Source organism: Phalacrocorax aristotelis, chromosome 3, assembly GCF_949628215.1.
Source record: "Phalacrocorax aristotelis chromosome 3, bGulAri2.1, whole genome shotgun sequence".
Lineage (NCBI taxonomy): Eukaryota > Metazoa > Chordata > Aves > Suliformes > Phalacrocoracidae > Phalacrocorax > Phalacrocorax aristotelis.
In genome coordinates, this window is record NC_134278.1 from 93440046 (window position 1) to 93458284 (window position 18239).

The 18239-nt window shown below is 40.6% G+C and overlaps 1 protein-coding gene across 1 annotated transcript in view; it reads left to right on the top strand.

Moving 5' to 3' along the window:
• The window catches only part of LOC142055071 (small ribosomal subunit protein uS5m-like), a 71171-nt gene that overhangs the window by 47644 nt on the left and 5288 nt on the right, over positions 1-18239 (top strand). The window contains exons 6-9 of the mRNA XM_075088511.1: positions 8132-8222; positions 12712-12758; positions 13880-13937; positions 16095-16157. Of these exons, the coding sequence (XP_074944612.1) occupies positions 8132-8222; positions 12712-12758; positions 13880-13937; positions 16095-16157 (259 nt within the window). The remainder of the gene's footprint in view (positions 1-8131; positions 8223-12711; positions 12759-13879; positions 13938-16094; positions 16158-18239) is intronic.

Here is an 18239-nt window from a genome sequence, read left to right on the forward strand (position 1 = left end):
ATGAAGGTCCTTGTCTTAAGTCCTTCTAAATGTATTGTCACAAAAGTGCATGCAACTGTAGAGAGTTGTCTGTAGGGAATATTAACGCAGAAGAGAGTTATAACTGTATCACTCATTTTGTCATTTGTTTTGCATCCACTTAACAAAAATAAATTGTCTAAGTGCAGCAGCGGGTTGTTAACAGAATATAAGGCCATAGTTTCATCTTTCCATGAAGTAGCAAAAAAACAACGAGTACGTGTTTGTTTTAAGACCACGGAATTAATCTTGGCAGACTTGCTGCTTATGACAAAAAGAATATTCCCTAATATGCAGTCTGAAACCTTCATTTCCTGTAATAAGTCATTGGAAATTGTTTTCCTAGCTATTGTTTTTGCAAAGGCTGCAATAAAAAAGGCTTGTGAAAAGGAAATGCTGCATGAAATTTGAAATTACAGTGTCTGAGATCCAGTGTTTGACATCCTTGACTGAATAATTATGTGGTATACAGGATACTCTCTGAGTAATAATTTACTTCAAATGAGATGTTGACTCAGAAGTACTTTTGGACTATTGGAGCTCTGGATTTTGCTTTTAGATCTACAGGGAAGTTTTCTGTTCCCTGGATGATACTGACAGTGTCTTGAGTTTGACAATGAAAATTTGAGTCGGTTTTTAAGATAGTACCTGAAGCAGCTTGTCATGGGAAAGAATGAGGGGTCAGAGCTGTACATTGGAATGTATTTCTGATATTCTTAGGGTTCTCAAGAGTTTTGGCCTGCCTTTAAAGCAAAGTTTAGGGATGCTACCTTCAACTGGTTCTACTGATTAAATAATTCAATCTTTTTATCTCTTTTAACTGTCAGCCTGTGTGGATAAAATAATTGGCATTTGGAACATTCAGAAGCTTTAAACTGAATTATAATTGGTGATGATTATGGATCATCCCCTGAAAAGGAAACAAAGCCGTTTCAGAAGTAGTGTGGCTTTGAGCATGTGTTATCGTGGGTTAATCTAAAGAATTTGTACTCAGATGTGAGCTATAGTATGAAGCCACGTTTAGACACATGCTGTGTCAGTAGGGCATTTGAGCTATATTATTTTTCCTAGTGAGTTATACAACAAGAGTTTCACGCATGTGAAAACTATCAACACTAAAAATAGTTTAGTCAATAGTTTCTCTGCAGATTGCGCTCATTACTAATTTGGATGAGAACTCCACTTGGGGTTTATCCTAGAGCTGTGATGAATCAGCCCACATGAAAAACACTTCGAGTACCTGGTCAAAAACTTTCATCAGTTTTGCTGAGTGAGGGGTTGTCCTGGTTTCGGCTGGGATAGAGTCAATTTTCTTCCTAGTAGCTGGTATAGTGCTGTGGTTTGGATTTAGCATGAGAATAATGTGATAACACTGATGTTTTAGTTGTTGATAAGCAGCATTTATGCTAAGTCAAGGGCTTTTCAGCTTCCCATACTCTGCCAGGGAGGAGGTGCACAAGAAGCTGGGACAGGGCACAGCCAAGACAGCTGATCCAAACTGGCCAAAGGGATATTCCATACCATATGACATCATGTTCAGTATATAAGCTGGGGGGAGTTGGCCAGTGAGCAGTGATCACTGCTCAGGGACAGGCTGGGTGTTGGTCAGCAGGTGGTGAGCAGTTGCATCACTTCTTTTTCCTTGGTTTTGATCCTCTCTCTCTCTCTCTTTTGTTGTTTTTCTTTTCATCACAACTTGTTACTACTATTATTTTATTTTATTTCAATTATTAAACTGTTCTCGTCTCAACCAACAAGTTTTCTTACTTTTGCCCTTCTGATTCTCTCCCCCATCCCACCAAGGTGAGGGGGAAGTGAGCGAGCAGCTATGTGGTGCTCAGTTGCCAACTGGGGTTAAAGCACAACAGGGGTAGGAGTTCAGATTATTTTCTGTATTGCTGTTTCATCACTTGCCATGTCCTTGGGGGACAGATGCACTGTGAACAAGATGGCTGGTTCTAATCTTCCTGCTTCTCAGAGGTTATAGCTACTGAATCAAACTCTTTGAGAGAGAAGTACTTTATTCATTCTACCGATGGCCAAGATGGAGAGAGTACTGACTGTTAAGGTATGTGCTAAAAGGCCTGTCCGCTGACACACAAAGGAGCACAGAGGCATAGCAGGTATAGGAACCCGACTAACACCCTGCCGGCACTCCTCCCAGGACCATCACAGGAGAGCCGTAACCGCATCAGTGGCTCATCTGCACAGACCAGAGGGGCACAGAGGCAGGCGAGGCAACCAAAATTACAGACTCAGAGAAAAAGGCACCCTGTTTGGCTCCTTCTGGGGCTGTATGGGGTATCGTCGGCCCCATGGCCCAGGGCTGATGTCTGTCAAGATGAGGCTCTCCAGAGCACCCCACAGTCTGAGGGGGGCTTACTGCCAAGGGGTAAGGGACACATTATGGAATACAGGGGAAGAGCATTTCAGTATTACACAAGACTTATGGGATGTCTAGGGCAGGAAACAAAGGGAGAGCAAGGGAGAGATCTAGGTGATCTGGGAAGGAGTAAGTGGGAAAATAGAGGGATAAGGGATAGATAAGATAGCCTTACATGTAAGCAGGGCTGGTCAGTATGCGTGTCATGCCATGACCTGTGTCTGATCAGTACAGTCTCTCCTGACTTCTTATTAAACTCAATTTCTAACCATTTTCTTGGGCCAGGGGCTCTTGTTTACTGTGTGCATGTATGCTTATGGAGGGGGGTCTAAGTGCCAGCAACTAGAGTATATATCTTTCCCACTAATGGACCTTCGTCCTGATCGGCGGGAGAGAGAAATGGAATGAGGCTGTTAGTGCTGTTTGTGTGAGTGCTGTTCATTTCTGTTTGGGTTGATCTGTAGGACTTGCTGTGTATATGTGCATATATGTGTTGTATAAGTGTGTTTATGTCTGTGCCCGCTGGGATTGCATTCCCAGCTTTCTTTATGGGTACATGGATGGAGAGTATCTCCTCCTTTAAGGGTGCATGGTTAAGGACCTTTCCAATGTAAAAAGGGAATAAGGGAGAAGCTGTAGAAGAGAACATACAGAGACACAAACCTGACTGACAAACTATAAGGCAGGTGGTTATGAGAACCAAACCTAGTCAGCCACACTAATTGCTAAGGGTATGTGGAATGTGAGAGTGTTTATTTCATTAAGATTATCTGATAGAGGTCCAGTGGGATACTAAGGAAAGGGGAAAGCTGCAAGCAAAATACACGGAGACACAAACCTGATAGACAAGCATAATGGGGGCAAAGAAAAGAAACAAACCTTGTTGGTCACACTCATTGGTAGGCTATCAAAAAGCTGCAGGCAAACCAGTACTTTGCAGCTGATAAGGATGCAAACCTGAGGGTCCACGATGTTGGAGAGGTGTTGCCAGAACTATGCAAACTGGTGAAGGAATGTGCGTTGGAAGGGTCTGGGGAAGAACGAAGGAGGAATAGGCAGAAAGGAGTGTAAAAGGAGCTGGCTGCATTTAAGCTGGGGCCAGTCCCTGCACTTACCTGAGCCCTGTGCCTGATCACCACAGTCTGTCTTCTTATTAAATCCTTTCATAATTATCACTGTCATAATTATCGCTGTCATATCTCTTTGTCGTGTGTGTGTGTGAAGTCTGCAGGGACTAAGTGCAATGACTTCTTGGGAGGACTGGTGTTGAGTGGACACTGGGCCAGCAGCTGGAATCTGACTGGTGATGTGGGTGCCCTGTGGCCTCTGGTGTCAGCTACTGGAAAAAGTGAGGGTCCTAGCATCAGTATTTGGAGGGGCCATAGTTCTTGGGATCTAGGGAGCATCCTACAGAATTTGAGCCCAGAGTGCCAGCGACATGAGGGGACCAGTGGGAGTGAAACTGGTGCCAGCAACTGTAATCAAACTGGGGGTATGGCCCCCCCTGACTTGTGGTGTCATCAGCTAGAGAGAGTGGGGTCTCAGTGCAAGCTACTGGAGCAGGTGGGGGTCTTTGCCACCAGCCACTGAAAATCAGCTACTGGGAGTGACCAGGGTGAGTGAAGCAAGTCAGAGGCTCGGTGCTGGCGCTTGGGACAGGACTGCAGGTCAAAGCCTGTCTGTCTGGTACCAGCTGCTGTGGAGGCAGCAGGGAGGTAAGGGTCTGTATCTGCCCCAAATCCGGTGTTTGTTTGGCAGGTGTAATTTACTAGCAAACTTCAAGCTGGCCTAGCCAGTGAGTAGAAAGCCTGAGGTCTAGGCATAGGGTCAGGCAAGCAGAGGACCAGTTGTTCGTATTCACAGGGACCCGTGACTGTGCAGTGCCTTTGAGATGAGTGTGTGAGTGCTGTGTTTTCTACTGAGGACCAGGCTGGACTAGCTGGCAAGTAGAAGATCCATGAAGCAGGTAAGAGGGCCTGGGCATTGCTGTCAGATGGATTGGGGGCCCATGCTGGTACTTGGGGGATCCGCAACGTGCATGTGCTTGTGAATCTATAGAATAGGGCGTGTGGGCCTGCACTAGTCAACTTCCATCTCTACCAGTCGAGGAGGAAGGAGATGTGGCTGTCTATACTTAGGTTTTATGCAAGTCCTATATGTACGTGCTGTTTTAGGCAATGCCTTGTCTGTGACATACTGTAACTGGACGTGTCAGCATCCTGCATGTGTGTCTCTGGGATACATAGTTGGCTTTGCTACTTTTTGAACCTGCAGCCACAACCCTCAGCCTGGCTGGGCTGGGCTCCAGTGGCCAGGCGGGTCAAAGTCCTGGGTCCGGACCTGTGGGAGGTGGTGTCCACTCCTGATATCCTTTAACACCTTGCTACTTGTGGGACCTGGGAACATGGAGCTATGGCAGCCTCATCTGCTGGGCTACTGAATTCAGCTCACCCTAACACATACTAAACATCAGTATGGACTGACAAATTCAAGAGTTAGCTGTTCTTGAGAAGGTCATATCTTAGTAATCATAGCAGAAGACAGACTAATTTGCCTTTTCCTGAAGCACTGCCCTTGCCACTGCCCACCATTTCCACACTTTTAGGGAAGCCATATGACACCCTTATCACTTGTCAGCAATACTAGTTCTGTCCTCCAGCCAGCTCGTGCAATTTCTGATTTTTAGGTAGAGTAGGTTTAAGATAGAACTGGGAGATGTTCTGTCACTGTGGTAAAATTCTGCTCTGCCCCTGGTGCTTTTCACAGAGGAGGCTGACAGGGGCATGAGCTAGCTAACATGGGCTTGATTTTTGTTTACAAGTTTATTCCTCAATTCTTTTGGGTGGCTGGCTTCCCAAGCCTTTTAGCTATATCCCTGAGCCTCTCTAGGCTCACTTGCATGGAAGTGCTTTTCTTTCAGCATTGCACGCTGCTCTTGTTTTATCTTGTCTCACCTTGTACCTTAGAGAAGTATTGGGAGCAGAGGACCTTATGCCATGAGGGGATCAGCCTGTGCAGACGCTGTCCTGGGATAACAGCAGTAAAAGTGCCAAGAGTGTGGCCTAGAGGTGGCAGGTTCCTAAAAATCATGACTAGAATGTGATTGCTAGAAAGAAGGACTTTCCAAGGGCAATCAGTTTGGCCTGTCATTCATTCTGCTTTTTCAAGAACAAAGCTTATAGGGAAGTGTTGGGATTTTACCTTTTTCTGACAGACTGCAACAGCTGATACATACTTGAAATCACAGTAATCTTTAGCAGCCTGTCTCTTGACTGTAGCCTATTTCCACACTTTAAACTCCATCTTTGAAACTGTTGCTTGCTATTTCTTCTCCCAATAAATGTTTGAGGTGGTTTCATTTTATATTTGAGAGATGCTGGTTTTTCCCAGCTGTCAGAACAAAGCTGAATTTGCATTATCACCACTGGATAATGGAATGCAGGGAGACTGAGGAGTGTCAGTCTGAGGGACACTGTGATTAAGGTTGAGTATGCGTCTCACTTCAAATTTTAAAAAGTGCCTTTAAATCTGGCTTGAGTGGCAATCTAGTAAATAGGGGTAATTGTGTCTTAGTTTCAGCCACTTTTCAGAGGTCATGCTGTTTTAAAAGTGGCATATTGTATTAATTAATTATGGTGCAGGTTAACGATAGGGTTTCAGCTGTGTGCTTTATTTCCAAGACGGAAGGGAAGCATTGCTGAGCACACTCCAGAAGAGCACTGCTTTCTTTGATGTAAGGAAGCACGGGGCTGTGGCGGGGAGAATCTAAGGACACTGTTGTTGCAGCAGTCATGGCTGCCTGCGCACATTACCAAGCTTGAAAGGCCTTCACAGCGTTTCAGGAGAGATGTAATAGCACTGATTGTGATGGGTGACTGAGTACATTTTCCTTCAGAGCTGCTCAGAAACAACTGACAAGTGCAGTTTCAGGAAGGCTTCTGGAGAAGCTCATTGCGTGTGTCTTTATTGCCACCTTCTGGGAAGGGAAAAGAATAATTTCTTTGTAGACTAGATTCTACAAACATCACACCCTTTATTTTTGACAATATGCATGCCAACTTTTTTTTTTGTACAAGTACTTATTCAGAGTGGCAATGGAAGGCAAAAGTATGTGCAAAGCAAAAATAGTATGCTCTTGATGCTCCTGAGGAGATCATTCTACTTCACTCTCTTTTCTTTCTTTCATCATTATTTTGCATTTTCTGTAAATAGCCTATTTCCACAGGCACTTTCATCTTAGGGGGCTTGGTTTTTTTAGATTGTTCTTGTAAGCAATAAGATTGCAGAAAGAAAAATGGCTTGGAATAAGCAATTAGCAAAGGTGATACTTCTTCAAAGTGCTCTCTAGGGTATATGTGCACCTTAATTTAACAGCATCTTTATTCTAATGACAGCAAGGTGGAATTTTTCAGAAGCACTCGTTCCCAATCTATGCCTAGTGATGTCAGTGGAAGTTTCTTTTTTTTGTGAATTTCGGTACGAATGTTTATGCCATGACCAAGTATTTTATACTAATCTACTTTCAGATGTATAGCGCTACAACCAAACTAGCTTACTGAAGAATTACATATAGGGTAAAGGGGAGAGCACTGCTTAATTAATGTATTAACAATGCATGTTTTATTTAGCTGTTGTTATAATTTATGGAAATCATATTGAGGCTTCAAGAAAGTAGATCCTGATGCATTTAAGGGGAAGAGGAGAAATGAATCGTGAAGTAATTTGTATCTTTTGCCTGGTAATTCTGAGACACAGATATTAACACAGTCAAGCAATATCCAGTATGTTATTTTATATGTATATATACTATATATTATATTTTTATATTTTATATATAGTTTATATATTATACCATATATAAGCTATATATAAAATATATGTCTGTATTTAAATAAACAAAACCAAGGAAACTAGAACAGGAGCTAGATGGACAAATGATCCTAGATGATATATTAGACCATTTAAAGTGGGAGACTATAAACCAGTGACTTGTCTGTAGTCACACAGGGGAGTCCGTAGCAGAGGCAGAAACAAATTTAGATTTCCAGAATGATAACCATAAGGCTACCTGCCTCCCTGGTGGTGGTTGTGTCCCCCCACTCCAAACTAAATAGCTTTCTTGCATCTCTGCTTCAATTTCTTGCAGAGTTTCTTTAAATGTTTCTAGTTCCAGGAATGAAATACCATTTTCTCCTTCCCCTCTCTTAAATTAAGTCTTCTTTTTAGCAGCTGTCATCTCAGTAATGAGACTGCCTTCTGCAGTCTGCAAGTAGATTTCAGTCCAAAGTTTTAACCCATGTAGAGCAACAACATGCCTTGAGCAATTCCTGAGTGCTTCTAAAATATGTTGAAATGTGAAGGAGGCAGTGAGATATTAATGTCACTTTCAGTATTTTTCCATGTTTTCTCATCACAATTGAAATCACACATGAAGATAGTGGCGTTAGAGCATTATCTGTTGTGCAGCTAAACACAACAGAGGGAGTATTTTCATGAAACTACTGAGGTAACTTCTGTGTCTGAGTAGAGGTTTTTAGCAGCCTTTACGTATTTAATGCCTTGAAGCCAGTGTTCCACTGCAGATGATACCCATTGACAAAGACAATATATATTGTAAGGTTTCATCACAAACCTCTAATTCCTTTGGTGAACTGACTCTCTTTAAAGAAAAAAAAAAATACAGCTGGACTATGCCATAACCAGATGCTTTGTAATTTATTTTTTCTTCAGGTGAAAAATGTGTTTTGTATGAAGGCAAAGGAAGGCAGAAAAAAATCAATACGTGCCTTAGTGGCTATTGGAAATGGTAAAGGGGCTGCAGGTATGTGCATTTACTGTATGTGAAAGATGCCAAATTAATAATTGTTTGTGATAGGACTTCAGGAGTTATGGTGATTTAAAAGGACTTTTGATACTTTAAAAAAAAAAACAACTACTTTTTTTTCCACTGGGCAATATTGAAATACCTGTAAGAATGTTGAGTTTCATCTCTATAAAAGTAAGCTTTATGATCAAATTATATATGTATTCCTTTGGGCGCTTTGTTTTGTACTAAAAAAAGAAATTGGGAAAAGTAGTAGTATGTGATTAGGTTTGGAGCATATATTATCCACTGGTAAAAACAGCTTTTATTTAACTCTAGAGTGATAGAACTAACGACTGGTAGATCCTACCAGAAGGGGTCATCTATGCTTTCCTGTACACACTGTTTCTTTTTACTGTAGATACTGTTTATGTTTTAAACAAAGCCTGAAAGTATTCAACTAAGCATATTTGCATTTGTTTCTGCTAGCCTTAGGCACCTAAGCTGCAGAGTGTATTTGTTTATTCTCAAGTCAAAGAGTTAGGCACCTGCAAAAGGTGCCTGGAATTGCAGATGGGCTGATGTGCCCCGGGAAGCATTCATGCCCTTGCACTGATGGTAGAAGAAAACAGCTGAGTGTGCTCTTCACAGAGGTGCCTGTGCTTGACTAAAATGAATCTGGGCCTCCACGGGTAGTAGGGCAGATAAAGTCATGAGAAAGTACAAGGCAGTGGATAGGGATTTCTCTTTCTGGTTTTGAAAATCATTTTCACGTTGTTGGGGTTCTTGGGTTTTTTTTTCATTTGCACTAACAGCGGTGACCACTCTGCAGCAAAGGGCAGCATGATCGGTTGTGCATTCTTCTGGATTATTTTCTATCTAGTGTTAGTATTTCTAGGTAGAATTAGTATAAATCTGGCTGGGTTGTTTTTTTTTTTCTTCTCCCTAAGTCTCAGGCGAGTCCCTTGGAAGTGTTACTGCTTTTAGTTAAAAAGGGCTTGTTATTGGTAGTCTCAGCTAGCATCTTGATTCAGAAATTCGTAATGAATCTGTCAAATCAGAAGACCCTAAATTTCTTTCTGATTCAGCCTCTTCAGGAAGCTTTCTTATTTTATTGAAGTTAATCATTAAAAAAAAGAAATCCACTTTATGAGCTTCCTACAGATACTATACTTTTAAGGAAAAATAGAGTACTCAGGCCCTTTGAGCCTGGTCTCATAGTAACGTCAGTGATCTGCGGCTTGACCCATTTGTAGGCTTTCTCCATTATGACTCTTTATAACGGTCTCTTCGGCATACATTTTCAAGTCTAACCCTAGAACTGCCACCTACAGCATAAAGTAAATAGGACAAATCAAAAGAAGCATAAGATTATGAAGGATCTTGTAATACGAGCTGTGAAAGAGACCTTTTTTTTATTTTCTTTCTCAGCAAAGACTGGAGAAAGAATACTGGTCAGAGGCATTCAGTTTAGTTCTGATTTCATTGTAATGGAACTCTAAGCACAGTTACGCATGCAGCATAGCGATGACCAAGCTATTTCTAGAAGCAATCAGACCATCTCAGTGCAGCATCTAAATTGGATTAAGTAGCCCTGGATCCCAGCTGATATTATGGTACTGCTTCTTGGCTTAGTAAGATCACTCACAGCAAAGACATAGATGACTGATACCTGGCATGTTGCACCGTGTTCCTCTCCTCAGAAGTTTGGAAAATGCTGCAATAAGTAATGACAAGTCTTTCTTCAAGTGAAGTGTTCAGCCATCTTGACCAGAAGAGCCTTTGAGTTGGTCAGAATTGATCTTGACAAAATGAGGAGAAGAGAATTCGCTCTACTGCAGCTTTTAATGGGGTTGTATGCAAAGTAAAAAGTTGCAAGAAAAATTCTTAGTTGAGTCAGTTACGGCTGTTGATGTGAAACTCAATGTAGAGAAAGCTGAAGTAGTTTCTGTATTATGGTTGTAAATTTTCTAATAAAGCAGGTTGCATTAAAAAAAAAAAACAAACCAAAAAACAAAAAACAAAACCAAAAACAAACCCAAACAACCGACCAAGCAAAAGGGAACGGATGAGGCTAGACAGGGCTGACAAATACATATTAGTACTTCAGTGGAAAGATATAGCCAGGTCTTAATACATTGGGTATTACTGAGTATGTAATACTTAATATCATATACTGGTAGAGCCAAAGGAGACATTCCATGATGTGGTTGTCACTGTCGCTAAGGAAAAAAAAAAAACACCAAAAAGCAATCAACAACCTGTCACTGTCTTTTTAAAAAATCTGTAAAGGCTAGCAGATATTCTCAGAAAACTGTATTTTCTCTTAAGGATTTTCTGTTTCACTTTGTCAGTTACAAAAGTTATTGGGTGTCCTTCATTTGATGGTACCTGCTTTGCTTTTGGGATGGGTCAGATTCTGAGACAGAATTTAAAAAGATAATGCTAATACCACTTAATTGTAAAGGCATCCATAAAGGAACTATGCAGCCACCCTGTACAGCAATGAGTTTTTTGTAGGTTTCCAGTTCTGTTATTGAGGAAATAGTGTTTATCTTTCACTCAGTTTTCAAATACCAGGAGTTAAAGGCTTTTTTTTGTTGTTGCAGGATAAGTTTTATTTAAGAAGCACCCTCGAATGTGCCAAGTTTTTCTCCATAAGGAGATAGTTCTCAAGCATTCTCTTGTGGATACAAACGAATGCACATTAGAATTCCTGTTAGACCTCAAATGGACTTAGAGATAAGACAGCTGTGCAAAATTAAAAGAAGAATCAGCTACAGAAATAGACTGTGAATAGCTGTGAAGTTAATAGTCCAAATAATAGAGGCATGTATTGTATTGGTGTCAGAGTACGGGAAATTGCATTCACGTTGCTATGTGACTCTAGTAAAGGAAATCCTGCTTTCAATATATGTGCAAAGCATCCACCTTTTGGATGTAAGTAGCCTCCTTTTTATTATGAGCTGAACAGATATCTCCAATGATGGGATATGTGGGAGCTTTAATAAGACAACTGTATTTCCAGTCAACTAGTTTTGCAGAACTTCATTTATGTGAAAGATTAAAGTCCGGATGTGTTCCTTGAGCTGAATTTTAATTTCAGTTTGGAGGGGAGGAAAATTTATATAGAGAGCAAAGTGTGGTTCTCCAGCAGAAAGATGTTATTCTGAAAAAGCTCTTCCTACCTCTTCTTTCAAAAGCTTTGTAATGAAACTTGTTATTGCTTTCATCTGTATGTGCTGAATGATTGAATTGAGGTTGCCCAGGTAACTTCGTTTTTGGCATTTTCTAATCTATTGCATGATTTCACAGCATTAATATGCTGCTATTGTGCTCTGTGTGTATTTAGAAGAATAGTACCATTTCCTTGCATTTTCTTGTGCAGGAGTTAGCAGGTGACAGGGACCTCTGGGTGCATGGTGTTTGCACAGGGAAAGCTGTCTCAGGAGGTAGCTGATAGCAGACACTTCCCTTGACTGTCTGCTTCTTCCACAGCAGTCTCCAGGCTTGCAGTCATATCCTCTTTGCTTGTAGCACCACAGCAGTCAGCATGGTATTTCTTTCCTAGGTATCTTCGAGCCCATTTCTCCTGTAATGTCTGCATGAAATTAGTGAGTCATTGTTGGCCAGTGGGTCTAATCCCATCGATTTTTGGATTAGGCTTTTGGATACTGGTAACCCACAGCCCCAGCTGACACAACAGAAGCATCAAAGAACCAAAAAAGCTAGACCTGCTGTTTTGAAGTTAAATTATTTTAATTCAATCTACCTTGACACTGTTGGACTGCAGTTTGTAAAAATGGTTGTCGCATCCTCTCATTCATTCTATAGAGTCAGGTGTGAGCTGACTGCAAATACTCTGACACTGCTGTGAAATCTCTTCATCTCTACCGCAGTTCACCTGGTAAATAGGAGTAGGTCTGAGGGTTCAGAGAGAATTAGGTAGCAGTTTGTAAACTGGCAGTCTGCTTTTTCTCTGATCTACAGGCATGCGTTTTTTGCAAATGAACTATTGTGTTAAATGTGGTTTTCATATTCTCTATTTCGCTATTAGAAACCCAGTCTTCTCCTTTGCTTCTAGGGTCTCGGGGCTACTCTTTGTACAGATGTAGTTGATGTATCTGCATCAGCTTCCTGTTTTTTTCTTCCTTCCCTTCTTTCTTTTTAAGCAGAAGACTGGATTTTTTTTTGGCTGAAGCAGTTACCAGTATTCAATTGTTTGAAACAAGTTTGGGCAAATACACAAAAGAAGTAACTTAAGCCTTATTTGTTTCATTTGACAACAGCCAATTGGCATCCAGGTGTTAGGTAATCATAACTCCTAAACTGTTACTTTTTACGGTTTCTGTGTTTCTCGCTGGACCATTTTGTATGATCTCTGCAATGTAGCAGAAATAACAGGTAATAAACATGGCTGTGAAGTTTTTGTTTATTCCCCTTTGCTTTCTGAAGGTCCTGCCTCGTGTATTTCTCAGTAATAAAATGACTCTCTTCTGTCTTGCAGGTTTTGCAATGGGGAAAGCAGGTGACAGGATGAATGCTTTACGGAAAGTATGTTGACTGAATTATTTGTTCTGTCAGGCACAAATCTTATCTCGTCCTATCAAGCACAAATAATCATACCTACGCTTTTTTTTTAATAATCAGTATGCTTTGTAGTCTATGCAAAGAAGTCAGTCCCTGTACATGATCCATGCATTGTGATCCAAACAATCATAGGATCATTTAGGTTGAAAAAGGCCTTTAAGATCACTGAGTCCAACTGTAAACCTAACACTGCCAAGTCCACCACTAAACTATGTCCCCAAGCACCACAGCTACAAGTCTTTTGAAAGCCTTCAGGGTTCGTGACACAGTCGCTTCCCTGGGCAGCCTGTTCCAGTGCTTGATAACCCTTTCAGTGAAGAAATTTTTCCCAATATCCAATCTAAGCCGCCCTTGGTGCAACTCGAGGCCATTTCCTCTTGTTCTATCGCTAGTCACCTGGGAGAAGAGGCCAACACCCACCTCACTACAACCTCCTTTCAGGTAGTTGTAGAGAGTGATAAGGTCTCCCCTCAGTCTCCTTTTGTCCAGACTTAAGCTCATAAGACTTGTGCTCTAGACCCTTCAACAGCTTCATTGTTCTTCTTTGGACATGCGTAATGAGGTTGCCCTACAGTGAGATTCTGTTAATGCACACACTGTTTTCTTTCCACTCCCTTTTCTATGGCCATATACCTACCTTCCCTTGCTCACTTGTTTCCAGTATCTATATAGCATACAATCTGCTTTCTACAGTTAGTGTGTAGGAATTTTTCTCTTAAGCGTGCATAATGCCCTTATTAAGGCTCCTTTAGACTTCAAAATGTTACTTGTCCGTCTACATTAATCTAGTTTGTGTTGTAATGCTCAACTAAGCTATCAAAATAGCAATGCTAAGATACACAGAGTTTGATAAAGTTGTTACTTATATTGAGAAATCTTTTTAAATATTAAATCTGTTAGGAGAAAGCAGTTCTTTAAAGAGAACAATTTCATTGCCAAAAAGTAAATGCTTTAGATGTGTCAAACCTGATTGCCTAAGTTTTCTTTCTTGCTTTTTTCGCTGTCTAGCCAACTGAACAATCGGTAAATTTCAAATACTTTGCAGAAAACCTCAAGAAAAAATGTTTCCTGCTTTTATTCCCTAGGCAAAGAATAAAGCAATACGCTGCTTACATTTTATAGAGCTATATCAGAACCACACAAGTAAGTATTATGATTCTTTTAGACTCCTCGTTTAACTTTCAATAAGTACTGAATATACCAACAAGAACTGGTTGCAACTAGTTACAAAGCATAAAAAGATGTTAACCTGATGTTGACCTGATCTGATGCATTGTTGTCCTGGTTTCGGCTGGGATAGAGTTAATTTTCTTTCTAATGACTGGTATGGTGCTGTGGTTTGGACTTAGTATGACAATAGTGTTGGTAACACACTGATGTTTTAGTTGTTGCTAAGTAGTGCTTATACTAGTCAAGGACTTTTCAGCTTCTCAAGCTCTACTGACTGAGAAGGCTGGAGATACACAAGAACCTGGGAGGGAGCATAGCCAGGACAGCTGATCCAAACTGGCCAGAGAGATACTCCATACCATATGATGTCATGCTCAGTGTATAAACTAGGGAAGAGCTGGCCGGGGGGCCAGTTCTTAGGGACAGGCTAGACATCGATTGGTTGGTGGTGAAGATGTGTTTTTCATCTACATTACTTGGGTTTATTTCTCCTTTTTTTTTTTGTTATTTTCCTTTTCATTACATTTATTATTATTTATTATTAAAAAATATTTAAATTATTAAACTCTTCTTATCTCAATCCACAAATATTCTCACTTTTACTCTTCTGATTCTCTCTCCCATCCCCTGGCAGGGGGGTGGGGAGTGAACAAGCGGCTGTGTGGTGCTTACTTGCTGGCTGGGGTTAAACCACACCAATTGTGTTATTATTCTTCATGCATGATTTCGTTTCTTCAGCATGCTGTATGAAATCTTAGCCCCACATTGTTTTAGCTAGACAGTGGTAATGTCAGAGTACATAGTCTGTCAATCTCTGGGTAAAATAAATCACCATTACCTGGAATGAATATGCGGTTTACTCTTTACTTTCACTCAGGTTTGTATCCACAGTTGTTGGAGGGTCCATGAAGAAAAGTTAAGATTATCTAATACAAGATGTTGTTTAAATATTGAGTGATTTATCTCCCTACTAGTCTCCTGCCTTTTTGCTGTGTTTAAATTTGGATACTTAATGCATAGTATTTCAGGTTCTTTAAAAATGGGGGCGGGGGAGCGGGTAGTAGCAAGATTAGATCTCTGCTGGCAGAATTTTAGTTAAGGAAGTCAGATACTGTCTGGGCATCTCTTCTCTACAGTCAACTCCTCTGTGCTTTTCCCTTTTATATGTCAGAGATGATTCCCTGCTGAATCAATCCATGTATGCTGACAAAGCCCAGCAGCTGGGGAGAACGTGGGCTGGAGAAGTCAGTCTGATGTTTCATGGTAGCTTTTTGTTATTTCAATTTAATACCATACAAGTTCTCTCTGATGTTGGATATGGTACCAAATATTCAGTTATCTTTCAGAAAAATTTTGATAGTACCTTGCAGAGTATATGAATATTTAACGAAGTCATTGTGTAGCTAAATATTCAGTATAATAAAACATCAGCTTGCAAATACAAAACTGCAGTTATCCTCATGAATCTATTCCTTGAGCATTATTATTTCACACTAACAGATTGGCAATTTGATTAAAAACTGGTGGTGTTTCCACCGTGCTTTCCATTCTACTTAACATAGAGGTCCTCTCTGAGCCATCTCGACTGCGGTGCTAGAATGCAGAGAGCGAGTCACTGAATCGGATGTACATCGCAGCCACTGACCAGAGGATATGAGTTTGGGGTTCCTTTGAAGTAGAGAGAAGCAGGAAGACTGGAATGATAAATATTCTGTATGGAAAATCCAAGGATGCTGAAGCGTATGGGGAAATCTTAGGCTAAAAGCTGAATTACTAGAAAAATCTGAGTATGAGGAAGAAGGTTAAATTGTATCATGTGAGCTCACTTCAAAGCTAGATGAGGATCATTGGAGGCATAGAGACAATTCATATTTTTCAAGTGAAGGTTGGGTTTGTATACGACAGTAACATAGTATTCAAATATTCACAGTTGTGTAAACATTCCAAATCTATTCCAGAAATTTACCTAAATTAACACTTCTCTTTAAAGAACTCAGAGGAGAGTAAAACCGACTTCCTGTTCACAGCTCTGAAAAAGATAGGTACTCCTTAAATGTACTGAGCTAAAGCTTTCCTAGAAGGAAGAATTTAGCTGTAATGCCTTTTCCTTATTTTTTTCCTCCCCTCCAGTTTACCATGACATTACAGCAAGATTTAAAAGCACAAACATCCGCATGAAGAAACAAAACAAAGGTAATTAAAGCTGCCTGGAGATTTTGAATTTTTGTTAATTACTGACTGGTATTTATTTGTTATATTTGTGCAATGTCTGTTTACTTCGGAGGTGGATCATTTGGTGCTAGTCTACCATGTTTTAAATGTTGAAGATGATAAATTATTTTTCAGTAGAAATACCTACAGTTGATGACATGGCTTTGTTATTGTAAATTGGGGTTTGACCCTCTTAAACTGGTGGGAGCTCTCTTCCTGGTTTTCTTTCACACTTCCAAAGTGTAGTTCCTTCTGCTCTAAATTACCTAGATGTGGAAAAGTCTAATCTAATAGGATTGATATTGGAGGTGAAGGCATTCAGAAGAACCCTGCAGGTTTTTCTTCTCATCATTTGCCCCACACATGCTTTGGAGAACTGATAGGCTCATTCCAAGATGCGTCTGTGTGCCTGTCCCTCCTAAACCCATGCTGGGGTAACATGGGCAGATACCCTCCCTCAGACTACATGTGGTCATGAGCTGGAGCCAGGACAGCATCCAGCCTGCTACTTCCTCAAGGCTGTTACTACTTTTATTTTCCCTAAAATCAAGAGCTTGCAGTGTGCAAACTAGAGGGATTATCTACCTTGGCTTGTACCTCTCTTTTGTACTTGTGCTTTTGATTTCTTTGCAAAGCACTCTTCATCTGCCTTCGTTGAATTTCAGTGTGTTGGTTTCAAACTGTGTCTCGTTTGTCAGACCTACCTCCACTGACTTCTTCTGACCGCCAGTACACTTGCAGCCTTTCACAAGATTATATCCTCAACCCATTTTTTTCAGTCTGTGTTCCTCTGTCCAAGTTGTTAATGAATGTACTTGCAGGTATGAAAGCCATTAAAAATCCATGGCAGGATCCTATCTGGAAAACGCACTTGACCTGACAGCAGACTGCTGGTAGTAGGGACACATACTTCAATGATGATTTCGCCCAGTTCTTATTTCCCTAGGTTTCTTTTTTTGTTCTTCTTGTTTTGTGAGAGTATCACACCCAACTGTGACAGAATACAAGTCCAGTCCTGTCACATTAGCTCCTTAGCCTTGGTAGCTTGTTGCTGCCAGTTTTGGACAGTGCTTTGCCTTGTCTGAGTATCTTGCTTGCCTTTTCAGTTACACAACACATTCACATATATTCAAGTATCCTCCAAAAACCAGGAAGCACTTTTCCACTTAAAGAATATTTTCCCTGTTTTATAACTGATGGAATTAGGTTGTGTATTTCCTGAAACAGGTTTGATGTTATGTAAGAAAAAATTGTGCTTATGTCCACTGTGCTCTGGGCAGCAGGCATCACTGGCCTTATTAAGAAGCATAACGATAGATCAGTGTGTAAAATGTGTGTGAGAGGGAGACTTCACTGTGTGCTCATGACCAGAAAACAAGCCGCAACATTATATGTCTATGCAAAATTGAGTTTTTAGGGATGGTATAGATAAAACTCTTGCTGATTTTGCTTTAGTCCCTGACAGGCTTTTTGTTTTGCACTCTAAGGGAAGGATTCATAGCAGCAGCAGAATTTTAGAACACTTAAATGACCGGTGGACATACTACAGAACAAGATTTAACTTGCATCAGGCTCTGGACTTTGTGTCTGCCATCATTCCAGATCGCTCCTGTTTCTAGCATGTGCCAGCTGGGTGGAAACTACCGGGGGTATTGCTTGTCCGTGCTGCAGAATATGCTACCTTTTGGAGTGCGGACAGCTCTTCATCTTCATCTTTGACTTGATTTTACAATTAAAGTATTCATGAAACTACTCAGCTAGACACATTGATACATCTCTCAATAGTGTCAGTTAGTTCCTAATGTGAATTAATAAGAGGAAATGCAAAACAGTTTATCAAATACACTTTTGTGGCTGTGAAGCCCAGCACTGATACCCTGTAGCTGTAATTAATAGGTATAAGAAATTAAAATTCTTCATGGTTTTCATATTAGGCCATTGCATACGTAGACTGTCTTCACTTAAATATAGAAGATTCCTTCTGTTTGCTGATGGCCTTGCAGCTGTATAGTTATGTATGCTGAATCCTCTTGCTTTGCATAATTACAGCTGGCAGTTTATTTC